This window comes from Gastrolobium bilobum, unplaced genomic scaffold (genome assembly GCF_033153095.1).
Source record: "Gastrolobium bilobum isolate Gb01-03AN ecotype WA unplaced genomic scaffold, APGP_CSIRO_Gbil_v1 utg10055, whole genome shotgun sequence".
In the NCBI taxonomy this organism is placed as follows: Eukaryota; Viridiplantae; Streptophyta; class Magnoliopsida; order Fabales; family Fabaceae; genus Gastrolobium; species Gastrolobium bilobum.
Genome location: NW_026895634.1, coordinates 52,515 through 68,459, shown reverse-complemented (window position 1 = coordinate 68,459; position 15,945 = coordinate 52,515). Strand labels below are relative to the sequence as shown.

Genomic DNA, 15,945 nt, shown 5'->3' with positions numbered 1-15,945 from the left:
CTTCATGGTTATCGAGTCATTTCAAGCCATAAACAAAACGAAAAACAATGGGGCCAAACCGTATCAAAACATTTCTTGTACAATCAGGAGCGACAATCCACTATATAGTCCAAGCATCAAGGGAGGGACTTAACTATCCCTCGAGTATTTATTTAGGCTCTTAATATAGGAATCGAAATTGGCTGTAATATTATCGACCATAACAAATAAGAAATAAATATATTAATTTACACCAATCACCATTAATTTAACTGATAAAAGAATTTATTTTCCTTAACTAAACATTTGAATTTGAGTCATAAGAATGCAACAAAAATCATATTAGGAAAATTACGTCCAATATAAATTCGAGAATGCTCAAATCGAACTGGTTAGGTTTCTAATTATTCAGTTTGAAAAAACAAAAAAAATTGATTTACTTTGTTTGCATGAGCTTTATAACTGCTAAGAGGTTAATTGGTTGAAATATAGACTCGGTTTCTTGGCTAGGCCTTTTGTCTTCTTGGTTAGATCCCCTTATTATTATTATTATTATTATTATTTTGTTTTTGTAATTTTATGAACTAATTATACCCCAATATCTAATTTATAAAACATGTCAATTAAAACAATTATAATGGTCAAGATTTTTCATTTCTAGTAATCAATTTTTTTAATAGATGAAAATAAAAATTTGGTGATACGGCAAACATTTTTACAATCACTGAATCAATTTTCAATAGATTACACTGGTTAAAGGAAAAGATATAATGATTTAGAGAAAATGAAATTACATCAATTATAGCTGAAGGTTGTCTTTTTAATCTTTTATACAGCCATAGGAAGAATTTACTTGACAACCATCCACGCTATTGTACAGAAGCTGATACAGTTGCCCAAACTATGAACCAGCATCTAGTTCAGCCATCCATAAGAATCTACAACATTGTTCAACCAGTAGCACACCCAAAGAGACATGCTCCCCATGACTTTGTATGGGATTTTCCAAACTCAAGGACATGCAAATATCCTTCCCAAAGGTTTTGTTTTGTTGGGGCAATACGGGTACTGTTCTTGAAGATATATATTATATACACATGAAGATGACCTAATTAGTGCACAAAGATCTCAGCTCACTAGCTAAGAATGTTTCCTTTCCCACTTCCCTTCACGTCTGTTTTCTCTGTCTCTACGCTCTCCAAGTTGCCTTGACTTGCTCCCCCTTGAACCATGCCTTTGCGACCCGAATCCACTGGACTGGCCATCTAATGCTGACACCAATTCTGGATCTCCAATGCTGCTAGTATCCCCAGAATCCTTGCTTCCATCAACATTTTCTTCATATATGCTGCCACTATCATCCTGTCGGTCACGTGACTGCAAGATAGTAGGAAGCTGGCCTGAAAATGTCCGGGAACCAGAAAGAACTATAGTTGGTGAGGCTGCTATTGAAGAACTGGCAGAAGGGATTTCAGGCTGTAAGCTTCCACTACCGGCTCTAGTGCTCCCTTCATTACCAGATCTTCCATTTTCTCTTTCACGAAATCTCTCCCGAGATCGACTACAAGATGAGAAACCCACAAACACAGATTCATTCATAAACAGAACATTCATTGCAAGAGTATTGTTTCTTGGAAGACTCATACAGGTAACTAATTTAACAGCTTACCTACTGTGAGTGGAGGAAGGAAAATCACGCCGAGATGGTCGAAGTCCTGATTCTGCTTGCTCTAATTCACGCTGAAGTTCTCTCTGCATATAAATGAAGAGCTATTATTATCTCAAAAGCTCTGAAGCAGAAAAACATACAACTGTTTCTCAAAGCTTTGAAGGAAAAAAATATACAACTATATTCTCAACTTAAAGATGCTGCACTTTTTTCTAATGCCACTTTTGATCAAAGAAGGAATAGTAAAAAGAAACATATCATAAAGAACCTCCTAGAAATAGCAGGCATAATAGAATACAAAGACATAAAAAAAAAGTCACTTCAAGAATGCCACACCCTCCTACAGAAACTAACAGGACCCATAATGATTGCTGACCTTATAAGGAAAATATTTACTCAATGGGGAGACTGCACCAACAACTGTATCATACAATACAACACCAAACTTTGCACAATTTGTTGCTACGGTTGCTATCTGACACTGATCTCTTTAACAGCTTGACATCAACAAATGCTTCTTCGTTGGTGATTTACAAGAGGGATTTTATATAGAGAAACCACCTAGATTTACTGCTCAGGAGTCGTTTGCATTTGTGTTCAAACTCTGTAATTGTCAATATGGCTTAAAGTAGTCCCCGTAAGCTTTGTTTTTCCTCTTGAGCACTATTTTTCAAGCCGTGGCATGTCTCGTGAAGTTGATTGTTTTATTTTCTACTGGCATTGTTGGGAACTATCTCCTGTTTAGGGAAAATATCTCTTTTTTAGGGGTTGTATATTTGTTGTCAATAATTAGGATTTGATTTTTATATTTTCCTGGTTTCCTAGTTTCCAGAACTTAGAGATTGTAAATCATGTTTTATATATACAATCATGCTCAGGATTTCATCAAGCAATTCAGAAATCTTTCCTCTCTTTTCAAGTGGCATCAATCTACTATCAATGAATCTAACTTGTAGCTATGGGGAGGATGTTGTTATGACTAATAATGATCGAGTCACCATTGACCAATTCAAGCAGCATTTGTTCAAGCAACTTCAGACCAAGGACTCGGTCAAGGTTCAATATTTTATAGGTATAGTGGTGGTACAGTCTATTCATGGAATTTCCATCTCTGAAAAGATACACTTTAAATATTTTGGAGGAAACATGCATGACAAGAAGCAGACCAGTCAACGCACATTGGATCCCAATTTCATGTTTCTACCACCACCACAAAGGGAGCCAATACCAGATAATGGATGTTATCGAATGATGGTTGGTGTTAAAGATATAATATAAAACCATTCATGTGTCTTCACCTAAGAGCTTGAGGTTTTGGAATAGTTGATTCATAACATAATATCAAAGCCTTTATGACCAAGTGATGTAAAGTTGGATCCTTGTTGTCCCATTTGAATTTCAACACAATGTAGGTTAGCACGTGCATTGTTCACGCTTCAACTAATCAAGCTCATATGCAACAACCAAGCAACTATAAACAATAAAAAATTCCTCTATTTTTAAGTGTGATTACCTGTGTTTGCCTCTCCTTCTCCATATCAAGACTGTGACGCAATTCCCTCGTTTTAGCACGCTCTATTTCCAGTGATCTCTGTCTCTCCAGCTCTTTCTCCGTTTCAGCTGCTCTCTCCCTATTGAATAATTGGGAAATGCTCAGCTTCCAGTGAAAACAATCAAAACAGCACAACACAAGCAGCAAAATCCTCAATATGGAGCTAAAACCTATCAAGTTCTTGCAGAAGTTCTGCTTCCCGTAAAGCTGCTTCTTCCAAATATTTTTGACGGGCATGTCTCATAAGCAGTTTCTTTTGCCTACGGGCTACAATATCTTCTTTAAGTTTGGACTTCTCTCTGATAGAAACATAAGAAGAACAAATTTTCAAACACTTAGCCACACACATCAGCAGCATACATTATCAAGATTTCAAAAAAGGTGGAAGATGGAAGAAGAAAAAAAAAGTCACAAGAAAGCTTTGCAAGTCCAATACAAAAAAAAATTGAAAGAAGTGACAGTAAAGCCAGACCATGCTGGCAACTATGTAAATATATGAATAGGGGAAAAAATCATAACTGAAATTCATAGGGATACTTCCCAATGGCTTTCTTTTTTCATCTTTTGGTTGAAAGGGGGCGGGGGGATAACAAAATTTTCACTAAAGAGAAGAAAGCAGCCAAACTGAAAATAAGGTGGCCTCGTAAACTGAAGAGATATAAAAGAAATAAAATAGCTCAAGAGAGCTACCTAGTCATATTGGCTACTGCCAATCTAAGAAACCATAAACTTTAACAAGGAGGTACCTCAATCACACAGGAGGTGTACGGAAAGGTTTATACTTACAGACTTAAAATACTCTGAAGCAAACAATGCATGAAGGACACACTTAAAGATAAAAGTCAGAAGGAGCGGATCGTGTTGTGTCTTATCTACAGGATTTCTACAATTAGCATTCTCTTCTTAGTGGATGTCTAGCAATATTTAAAAGAGAAAGTTATAATCACTTACAGGGAAATAATGCACTCTCTGATTTGCTGAAGCCGGGAAACATCCTTTCTGGAGGCTGAAAAGTTCAATTTTGTAAAATACACAAACTTGAAGAGGCGTGGATGAAATTAGCATTAGGGTCGGTTTGTTTGTGCTTTTTTAAAGAAAAAACAAGCTTTTTTAATTAAAAAATATATTTGAAATTTTTATAATAACTAGATATTTAAAAAAAAAAAAAAAAAAAATACTACAAAAGAGCAATTTTTAGTGCTTTTTATAAAGTTAGAAAAAGCAGCTTCTAAAAAGATCACCAGAAAATATCATAAAAGCGCTTTTTCAAAAGCTTATCCAAATGCACCCTAAAACAATGAAAAAGTTGCTACATGATAACAAAAACAAGAAATACGAAAACTTATGTGTTGGTTTAAAGAAATTTTATGTGCTAGAGCAGAAAGTTCTTACAGGGTAGACTTTGAATCTGATTACAATCTTTGGAATCCTCAATTCGTCCTGGTAATGCATGTTCCTTCTGTATAATGTCAAGTTCCAACTCAGCCTCCTGTAGCTCCTAGAAAATACTCAATTATATGTAAATAATCAGATAAGTTTTACAATAATAAATGAGTTTGGTTAGTGACCACTCGTACCATATCATCTTGGTCAATTTTCTTTGAGAATACATCAAAGTATGAGTGAACTGCTGTTAAGTTGCCAAGAACCTGTTGCAAATCAACTATGTCTAAAACTCAAGATAATAAAGTTCATAGAAAAGTTGGCTACTATGACCAAACAGAATGATTGACAAGTAAAAACTGGCATGTTTCAAGAGATGATTTTATGATGCAAACTAACCAAGTAGCCATATGCTGGAAGGTTCAAATTTAAGTGTTTTGAAGCTTTGATATTGTATTAAGACAGGGAAGATACTTATCTTAATAAAACAAGTCATTACTAGCCGAAGCTTTTGATATATGTGGTTCCTGACATGACATGATAACAGAGCCTCTATGACCATCTATTCTAGAGTTTGATTCTTGTCAGCCCCCATTTTACTAATAAAATGTTAAATTTAAGCAAAATGTAGGATGAGTGGAACTCTGCATTGTCTATACTTCAAGCCCAAAGAAATCTTGCATGAGAAGGCATGTTAGATATAAAAGAGTTCATGTACATTCCCCCAATAGCTTAAGCTTTTAGGATAATTGGTTGATGACCCTTGAATTCAGAGATTAAGACTTGGATGAAATTGTGAGTTCTCTGGAATCATGTCCTACTCCAATGAGAATCAGGTCATTCCTATGACTAAGGAGGTAGTGGAGGGTCCTCGTCGATTATGTCATACTCCAACAACTTCTGCTACAGACCTACGTTCCCTTGGTGAGTTTGTTAGTGGTTCTCCGATAGCCATGTGAAAAGAAATTCAGTCCACTCAAAATCCTCATCCTTTTTATAATTTCTTGAATATTCACCATTTATCCCCGTCACATTATGCTTTTGTGTCTTCGTTGTCTTTTGTTCATCTTCCTAAAACTATTCAAGAGGCCCTTTCAATCTTTGGTTGGAGAGGTAGGCCACGATTGATGAGATGGTTACCTCGAATACTTGGGACTTCGTTGCCCTTTTGACAACAGAGTACTATGACAATGCCTTAATGTGAAGAAAGGCCACATAGTTTGCACTAGGGATGGTCACATTGGGGGAATATGATGGTGACTCAGTTTGAGCAAAATTAGCTTATGCTGGTTTGCCACGTTCCAACCAGGAATGCTCCTCTAAATGTCCAATTTATTACAAATTGGGCATTGAGGTCTCACCTCCACCACAATCACTACCACCATCAAATTATTATAGCTTGTGAGATAAAAAAAGAGGAATATGGCACTAGCATGGTTGGAGATGTACATACCAGTGGTGTCATATAAGAGATGTTCAACAGGCACTGAAATGTCTAAGATAATGTAGGACAATCAACACTGGTCAAAAACCATTTACAAACAACTTTCAAGTCTAGTGGAAGAGCGGAAAGAATATAGACCAAAAGGAATTGCTCTTACTACTTGTGCTTGTACAAAATTGCCTGTAGAATCGCAATTGAACGGGATTGTTGCGAATCGCAGCGTAAATCCCAAAAACAATGGAATCGCACAGTCCCACATGAAAATGACCCACTCGTTTTTGACAACCCGCACATTTTGGACGACCCTCCCAAAAGCCCACTTAAAACCTAATCCATTTTGGACGAGCTACTTCTTTCTTCTTGTCAAAAACATTGTCGAAGAGAACCCTACCCCTTCTACTTGACAAAATCAACACTATCATATGTCCATATGTAACCTGAAGTTAGTGTCAGACATGAAACAGGACCATGTATGGTTACACATGTTGCATGAATAAAATGACCGATTTTGATGCAAACAAGATTTGGATTGTACTGAAAAGAAGACAGGATTGCTTTATATTACCTGGATAATAGATTCACGCGTATTAGCAAAATCCGGGTCATACTGCTTTGGTGGATTTGAAGAAAGTACTTCTTTCAAGGCCTAACATATAAGTATAATTTAGGAATTCATTATGAGACAAGAGAAAGCATTAACTACTAAATTATACTCTGAACAAGAAGAGGATGTAATGTGCTTTATCTAAATTGGTAGGAATGAATAGTCTCATAGTAGAAGATACCACTTTGGCCTCATCTCCTTCATCTCTCAATCTACTCAGGACTTGACAAGTCCTCTTTTCAATGTCTCCAAGCTTGCCATCTAGAAAAGCAATAGAAAACAAAAAAATAACTTAATCCAAACTTATAAAATCCCCATTTGATACAGGTATGGCTAGGATAAAGATCTATACCATGTTTTGTTGACCCTAGAGTTTCGATATTTTCCCATATATTTTGGGGAATCAAAGAAATATCTTCAGCTGGTGAGTACAAGCAGGCATAAGCAATAAGTGCTAATGAAAGTTGTAGGATAGGACCATCATGCGATGGTGGTACATTATGCAAACAACAAATGCTATCAGCTGCCACAAGAAAAGATTGTAAGTGATGGCGCTCAGCAAATGGAATGTAATTTGAAAGAAGTGCCATTGCATGTATCCTTATTTGTAATGACATATCGGATGATGCCAGCACAACAACCTCATCCCAAGTACTAGAAACCAGACGAGATACAAAATAATCCGGAACAGATAAAACTAACTCATTTGGAAAGAAGTCACTGCAAATTTTAGAATTTATCACTGCTCCTTCTCCATTCGAACACTGACCAAGAAGTTTTCCCAAATGTTTAACTGCTATAATACGTTGCTCAGGTTCAGCATGGCCCAGCAATGTACAAAATAGATCTATCAGAGGAACCTCACTTTCTTGACTGTTATGGATGCCTCTGGCAATTAAAGAAGACAACCATTTATCACTCTTCAAACGCCAAGTGATTTTAGGTGCACTGCAAGAAACATTCTTTATTGCAGAACATATCATGCCTATCACATTATCCAGGCAAAAGCTATAGGGTACTCCAAGTAGACAATCAAGCATCAAACAAGAAACTTCCCAGCAACTACTTTCTTGGAGCATAAAGACCAATTCAGAAAGGCCTTGAAGACCATTTCTCCAATGAGGTGTGAACAGGTAAGAAGATTCAACAGGCGAAGAATTTTGATCATCATCTTCAGCTTTATGAAACTTTTGAGAAACCGATGTCAAACATTTTGAAAAGACAAAGCACTCTGCTGATGCTATTGTCAGTTTTCTGGTTATCTGCTGATGAAGATTCCAACAGCACTCAATAGCTCGATTAAGTTCAGAAATGAGATCCTCTATGTCTTTAGAAAAGCCTTCTAAATCATCAGAAGGTAAACGACACTGATCCACATCAACAGCAGAATTGTTACTTTCTACTGCATGAACACCATTCTCACATGATGTGTGACAGACATCATGAAGAAACCATGAATATGGTTTTAAGTTATCATCAGAAAGCCCACCACCATTTACACGAGGAAAGGGGGGAAGCTGAACAGGAATAACACCAAATGCCGTTAAAGCATTCACTAATAGCAGTTTGCAATTATCCATGACACATTGAAATGCACTGAGATAATCATAGAAAGTTGTTGTTGGCTCAAAAGCAGCAAAATTTGCCAATTTCAATAAAGACTGCAAAAAGTCCCTTCTATATCGAATAGATAAGTCAGGAAAAATTGAAGCCAAAATAAAAATAGCCAGTGCTACATTGTATCCTTTATCTTCAGAACTATGTACGATCTCATTCTTCTGATTAATTTTATTGAAAAGAACATTAAAGCATAATTCCTCGAAGTTAAGACAGGAATCACCAACCAATAACCTTTCATCATGAGAAGTCTTGGACAAAGAATAAGAAATGATAGGCTTCAACAAACGCAATGCAGAATCAAGAAATGACACGTCACAGTATGCAGAGCTTGAGAGTGACACAAGCACTTGCACCAATTTAGGTGTCTCAGGAACCATAGCTTCCATGTGCTCAACTATAATAGCTTCAAGTATAAAAAGGATTATTGCTCTGGCATTCTTTGCATTATACCCTTTCAAATTATCACTACCAACTGAAGAAGCAAAAGAAAATGGCCATGAACACAACTCCGAAAACCAACACAAAACATCAGGCACGAGAGTAGAAGAAACAGATCTCAGCTGCAGACCAACAGCCTCTAAAATGGCTTCTCCAAAAGTTTCAAATTGCCTCTTCATATTAGGAAAGAACTTCCAAAGTTCAGGGTAGATTGCACAAAAAGACCGTTCCTCATGATATTGGTTACATCGTTCAAGCTCTCTTTTAGCTGAAGAACCAAATTCAACCCGTGAATCTTCAAATTTAACCTCTTCATACTTTTTATTGACAACATTATCAACAACAGCAAGATCATCAGCAAAAATGGAAAGTAAATGTGTCAACTGAGACAGATCTGATGCAAGGAAAACTCGGTCCTTGATATATTGTTTTGCATTACGAGATACTGCCATCCAACCAAGAAATCGAACCAAAGGGTATAAAGAACCAGAAAAATGAGAAATCCTGTGCATCCATGCTGAAGAGGGAATTAAATTTCCACAAAGGTAATTATTTTGGATATTAGTTCCAAATTTTTCTTCTTCACCTCCACTGCTAGAAGCAATTACCAATCTTTGTAGCAGTAACCATCGTCGCTCTACCCCATGTGTTCTTTCTTGTGCCAAATGCACACTACCTTCCTTCGGCTGATGATCAAAAGATGCCAGCATCCTGTTCAAGTCTTCAGCATATTTTAAAATGATATCAATCACATGTTCTGGAGGACAATATAGTTTGGTGCCAGAGTGCAAAAAATACACAAGACTCTGCAGGAGAATTTCATGCATTGAGATTTGGTCTCTCCGCAAACGTTGGATCAAAAAGTTACATAGCAGAGCTTGGTTTTGTCGAACCAAGGTCAGAGCATCTGTGTATTGTACATCAAGAGGAGACAGCTTGATAACCTGTTCATCAAATCCTTCAACAGAATAAGGACTATCTTCCCCAGCAGATATTCTTGAATGATATTTCCTATCCAATTCTGCAGCCTCAAGCAGTATGTGAAAAACAAGTTTATCTCTCTTTCTTTCTATATGTGCTATTGTTTCTAAATTAGGCTTATTCCTTTCAGAAGCCAATTTTACCTCCACAACATCATGAGACTGCACGATTTTACAGTCATTAATATTCAAAAGGTCTGTAAGTTTTGTAGAGGCTCCAATAGACAACATAAAATAAGGATTTACATAACATTCTGCTGCCAACAGCAAAGCATCAATTGCAGCATCATGGCTTTCAACAGTAGTGTCATTCTGAGAATGCAAATCTAAAGCCAAGCGTCTAAACTCAGAAGCACGAAGCTCACAATCATGGTAGTTTAAAAGTTGAAAATAATCTGCCTGCAGGTTGAAGTATTCAAAACCAAGACCAGCATCTAAGACAACATTAGTAGGAAAATGATTGGTGGAATGTTTCTCAACCACATGTTTGGATTCCAAGCTCATATCTCCAACGTTAGAAACAGAGCTATTTTGATTAGAATCAATAGAAAAGTTTGTCAATGTAATACTCTGCAGTTCCGGTGGGGCAAAAAGTAGATTACGATCTTCAACAGAATCAGATTTTCCTGCTGTTTCTGAAATGTCTGTTTTTCCGTCAGATTCATCTTGACTATTTGACTTGGAAAAAGCACCCCCGCCATTAATGCCAGAGGAAAGTGGTGAAACAGATGCAGTTTCAGGTTCAGTTGGTCTCAAAACAGACTTGCAAATGTCAATATCAGGTGGCAATAACATGTGTGGTTCCAATATTGAGAGAAGCACACTGCAGAAAAAAGTAAAGGTGCGACACAACAAAAGAAACTCGATAAGTAACTGGCAATTTTTTTTTTTCATATTTTCAGTCATCAGTAAACATTAATTATAATAACCACATAGAGAGCTAAATGCATTTTATTTTGGCATTAAATAATTTAACTAAATTATTATTCATTCTCTATCAAGTTGTTAGAACGAGAAAGATCTACAATATATAATATGAACAGCAAAATGGTATTGAAAACAGAATACGTTAGCTAAGATACAAGAGAGCAATGACCTAGGAGCAACAGATCCATGCCTCCATTCTGATTCTAAAGAAGGCAGTACAGCTGGCTTTCGTACTGCAGTACGAACGATATTTAGAGCAATCATGCAGTTGCGTTCCTGCTTTTCTGGAAATGAAGAAGATAGATCCCCAAAAGCTATTTTGCTTTTCGAGATTGCAATGGCAGGATCAAGAAAAGGCTCCAGCATCTCAACAAGAAAGAGAATTCTGTGTTTAACTTCCTGGAAAAGGCACATAAAAAAGTATTAACATTATTTGACTCTTGTTTTTTGTTTGTTTGAGAAAATTAAAATCACCATCTTAACAAATAAAGGGCTTAATAAAATCATCTGCTGCAAATTGTTTAACCACATTCTGAAAATATAAGTCAGCCAGCACCTTTAGGTTTTGTAAGGATGCAACATAGAGACAACGAAATATAAGAAGACAAGTTTTATTTACCAATAAGATGTTTATACTCCTTACACAACTCAAGTTATTTTACAAAAAATTACACATGATGTATAATCCCCTTATAGAGGATTTGAGTCAATAAAATTGGTTTTATAACTCCCCTTATATATCTTAGTCGTACAATGAAATATACATCAAAGTATCAGATAATTCCCCTGCAACCTTATTACCCTTCAACAGTTTAAATGTGTAACATAGTTTGGTGTGAAGGAACGGAATGACAGGCACATTTACTCCTGGAATGAGAGGATTCCTTTGTTTGTTAAAGAAAAAAAATATGCATTACATTCCAATATGAATTCTATTCCACAAACTTACGGAATCTCATTCCTCCAAAAGGTTAGGATTCTGTAACCTATTTTTGAGAAATATGATTTGAGTATTTTATAATATCAAGATTATATCTTAGATGATCACTTATGATTTGTTTTCCTTATATTTCATGATTTCTTTCCTTATTTACTTAAGATTAGAGTCTATGATTATTGTAAACAATGGTTATTGCTTTGTCTTTTATATCACGTGAAATCAATATAAATCAGCTTATTCAGTCATTATTCTCTCTTTTCTTCTTTTCCTACCTAAATCCCTTTAATTTTAACATGTGTTTAATGTTTCTATTTGGAGATAAAGTTATCTCGTGCAAACACATGAGAGTGGGTGAGCCCCTATAAGGAGAAGAGAGAGAGATAAATGGGACCCACCAACACCCCTCTGTCTGCAAGAAATAACTTTATGTCTAACTGCCAAGAAAAACATTAAACCCTTTTAATATAGTACTAGAAATTATCCTTTATGACTTGTCCCTTCACCACTCCAATACAAAATTCCCTAAAATCTAAATCTCAATTCTATTTCCACGATCAGTTGTATCTCTGTTGTGTTGTCTTTCTGGCAACCTCCACTCCGCCATCTACTGCTGTCTGTTGCCATCTATAGCTTTCTAGCAAGCTACACGACTGGCAATACCACCAATGGCCCTAGAGATGTAATATAAAATCATTCATGTGTCTTTAACTAATACCTTAAACTTTTGAGATAGCTGGTTCATGACATATTCAATTTATTTTTTCTTAATATTTCCTTATCCAATTTATAAGACAACACAGACTATCTCCTTCAATTTAAAAAATATTTCCGGTCTCCTTCTGATCCAATTCCCCGGTCTACTCCCTATTCCCCTTTCTCAAAATATATATTGATACGAATTAAAAAATGTTGTTGGCTTGTAGAAATGCAATTTTCAGTTTTTCACTCTCTCGGGTACTTGAACTTGGAGCTTATTTTCAGAGTGTAATTTTTGTTCCAAGTTATAATAGAACAAATGTTTTTCTAACAATATTACATACAATTCTTTAATAGTAATTTTTATTTAATTTGGGAATTTTATATATCTTGAACAATAACAAAATCAATATACCAATTCCATAAAGCATAAGACCACAACTATAACATATTAATTACAGGGAAAGATATAACATCGTTAAAAATAACTTATGACTGTTTCTTTAGGTGTGTGTAAAAGATATGGAAGAAAAGAGTAAATTTTCTACATTTTTACCGTTAGCATTATTCACGTCGTTCACATCAATTTGGGTTACATTCCATGTTGTATCTTCTACACCAAACTCCCAAATCACTCATTCATTTTACAAGCTATTTTATTTTGTATTTTTTCCTTCAAAACTTGAATTGGGATAGGATTTCCATTCTAGTTTATCAATTCCTTTTCTTATTCTTATTCATATTCCATAAAATTCAATTCTTTGCACCATGCGTGGCATAAATGAATTTTTTAGATATAGTTAACTACAAAAGCTGGGTCTACTATAGACTCACACAATGGGTCTTCCCTGGACCCTGCACATAGCGAGAGCTTTATAGCACCAGGTTGCCCTTTTAGTTAACTACACAAGCTGAGAAGTCAGGAAATACCATGTCAGGGTGCTTGGGTAGTAGCAGACATGTGAAGATGAAGATATTAAGATACTCTCTTCAACAAATATATATTATTGAAAAATACTTTTGTAGTCAAGTAACTGTGAAACCAATGCACTTAAAATGAAGAGTTCATTTATACAAGAGTTTTGATGATAACAAACAAGCTTAGAAACGACGTCAAAGATAATATAACTTGCAACAATCAAAAGTCCAAGGAAGCAATTCAACAAGACAACAAGAGCAAATCATTCAACACACATGATCAAGATCGTAGATCAAGATTGCAATATATACTTGAGAGATTAGATCCAAATGTAAAGGTAATTGATTAATGATGCATAAATGAGCTCAAAGAATATTTAACTCTATGCATGCATTATCCATGACATCAATCACTTGAAAGCTTTAATATTTATGAAAAAGACCCTTGACATATTTCGTAACCTCAAAACATTTTCAACAAGTCAAGGAATTACATTAAAAGTGATTAAAGGCAAGAAGAAATGGTTTACAACTCGAAAAAATGCACCATTCATGTTCTGTCAAGAAAGTATTCGAATACTTTCTTGATTGTATTCGAATACTTGTGCTGTGAACAAAGTATTCAAATACCTTCACGAAAAGTATTTGAATACCTGATGAAGTATTCGAATACTTCACGAAAAGTATTCGAATACTTACTGGGCAGTAAGCAGTCTAATGGATATAAACGGCTAGTTTCGTGCCAACACTTATATAAACTCATTTATTACGAATCAGCAAGCCTAGATTTACTGTTCCATTGATTTTGCAATCATTATTGATCATTCTCATTGAATCAAACTCATTCATTACTTGTTCTTACTCATATTGATCATAAAACTCCTTTGAGCTTCATTCTTGTGTCATTGATCAATACCCATAAGCTTCAACTTGTATAATCTGTACTTCAAGAGTACAAATCCATTTCTAAACACTCTCATTCTATTGAGGGTAGTGAGACCCTAGTGTAAAAGTTGCTCATAGCCTAAGAAAGTGAGTGGAAGTGTAAGGGTTTCAAGAACCAAAATTCTTGAAGGTTGTAGCGGTTTGTCAAGCACCCTTGAAGCTTGATCATTAGTGGAAAGTTGAACGAGCGGCTTCAATCTGGACGTAGGTCACGGTGGTGGTGACCGAACCAGGATATATCTTGTTTGCAATCTCTCTAACTTTTTATCTCTTTACATAAGCATTATTAGAATACTTGAGTTTATTTAAATCTCCACTTTGCATACTATTTTCTTGTATTAATTTCTATTCTCTAAGCTTTGCTTGTTTCAAAATTATATTAACTCAAGAAAATCGTTTTCAAGAAAGAAAATGAGGCATTTTGCGAAAATATTTTTAAAACTCAATTCACCCCCCCCCTCTCTCTCTCTCTCTCTCTCTCTTGAGTTTGAGGCCACTTGTCCATCAGTAACATCATCAAAAGAACGCAATTGTTCACCAGCCTTTCCTAGGCAATCACTTTCCTGCCATCCATCTTGTGAGATACAAATAAAAACATTTGCAATTTGTTTCAAATTTAGATGACAAAACATTTTATACCAAAAGGGAACCATATATTACACCCATAGTAATCTATTAGATATATAACTGGGCTTCAACTTAACAATTTAACCTTTTGCATTAATCTCTGTAACTAACATGATATCAAAGCCTCCTTTATTTTTTCAACAAAAAAAAAAGGGAATCAAATCTTCTACGAACAAGTCGTCAAGTGTTTAATTCATGTAGGCCCCATCCTTTATAATGAAATAGAATTTTAGCATGGGGTAAAGTGGGAAAGTGCATTCACCACACTTCAAACCCATGCATGAGGTTGTGCTAAGTTAAATATATAAAAATATTTCTAGGATTCCACCAAACAGTTCAACTTTTTAGGGTAGTTGTTTTTTGACAGCATCACAGCAAGTAGTATGGTTTGATCCTTGCATCTGCTCTCTTCTATAATTAACTTCGAATTTCAACACAAGGTAGAATAGGCATTTATACTGTCAACACTTCAAACCCAAATGACTCTTGCACAAGGGGTCGTATAAGAGATTTAAAACAATTCCAAGGCTTCTAAATAATAGCTTATTAAAGTTTTGGAATAATTTGGCATTGAAACTTTCAGTTTCTTATCTCGAGCACAATGCACCATCATCACATTGAAGGGAAAAGGAAACCAGTGGAGTAAGTGAAGTACCTTATATTTTCCCAGTATGTCATCCATATGACCAGATAGAGCTAGCACAATATACTTCAAGGCAGCACGAGCACAAACAAGTGAATTGTGAGCATCCTGACAAACATGCCAGTGTCTTAAATTGAAACAATAACATGAATCTCAGCAAAATAGAATAGTAATGAACAAGAAAATGATTGCAAGTATTGTTTGCGCAAATAAGTATGCACAGAGATCGATGTCCATAGGTTACATATGGTCAGTAAGCAATGAGTTTCAATAGGCTCAGCAGAAAATAAAGATCAGTGTCCATGAAATGCAAGACATAATAAAGAATGGCAAACAAACCTGGATTATGCCTAGAAGATCCTCCAAAAGCTCCAGAGCAAGATCAACCTATACATAAGAGGTCCATAGATGAGGAATCAAGCAATATTAAATCACAGTCAAAGTCTCAATCCGAGTCCATTCATGTCAATCCACTTTTTAATTTAATTTAGATATAAAAGAATTTAAAGTAACTACATATCTAACCACTAGTTAATGCAAAATTTATATTTACATTTGTGTTTTGAGAAAGAACAAAAAA

At 35.5% G+C, this 15,945-nt stretch overlaps 1 protein-coding gene across 5 annotated transcripts in view; it reads right to left on the bottom strand.

Moving 5' to 3' along the window:
* Window positions 1–665: 665 nt before the first annotated feature.
* LOC133285568 (uncharacterized) overlaps window positions 666–15,945 on the bottom strand; it is a 36,204-nt gene continuing 20,924 nt past the window's right edge. For 3 of the 5 annotated variants that reach the window (XM_061482840.1, XM_061482822.1, XM_061482848.1), the window contains 13 exons: window positions 15,705–15,752; window positions 15,378–15,473; window positions 10,766–10,995; window positions 6,984–10,492; window positions 6,813–6,892; window positions 6,593–6,673; window positions 4,778–4,849; window positions 4,593–4,698; window positions 4,152–4,206; window positions 3,371–3,499; window positions 3,162–3,279; window positions 1,649–1,731; window positions 666–1,540 (listed from right to left, as the gene is read on the bottom strand). In XM_061482840.1, coding sequence (XP_061338824.1) covers window positions 1,120–1,540; window positions 1,649–1,731; window positions 3,162–3,279; window positions 3,371–3,499; window positions 4,152–4,206; window positions 4,593–4,698; window positions 4,778–4,849; window positions 6,593–6,673; window positions 6,813–6,892; window positions 6,984–10,492; window positions 10,766–10,995; window positions 15,378–15,473; window positions 15,705–15,752 — 5,028 coding nt within the window. In that variant the 3' untranslated portion in view covers window positions 666–1,119. The remainder of the gene's footprint in view (window positions 1,541–1,648; window positions 1,732–3,161; window positions 3,280–3,370; window positions 3,500–4,151; window positions 4,207–4,592; window positions 4,699–4,777; window positions 4,850–6,592; window positions 6,674–6,812; window positions 6,893–6,983; window positions 10,493–10,765; window positions 10,996–15,377; window positions 15,474–15,704; window positions 15,753–15,945) is intronic. The other 2 variants (XM_061482833.1, XM_061482825.1) reach the window with 2 other exon arrangements.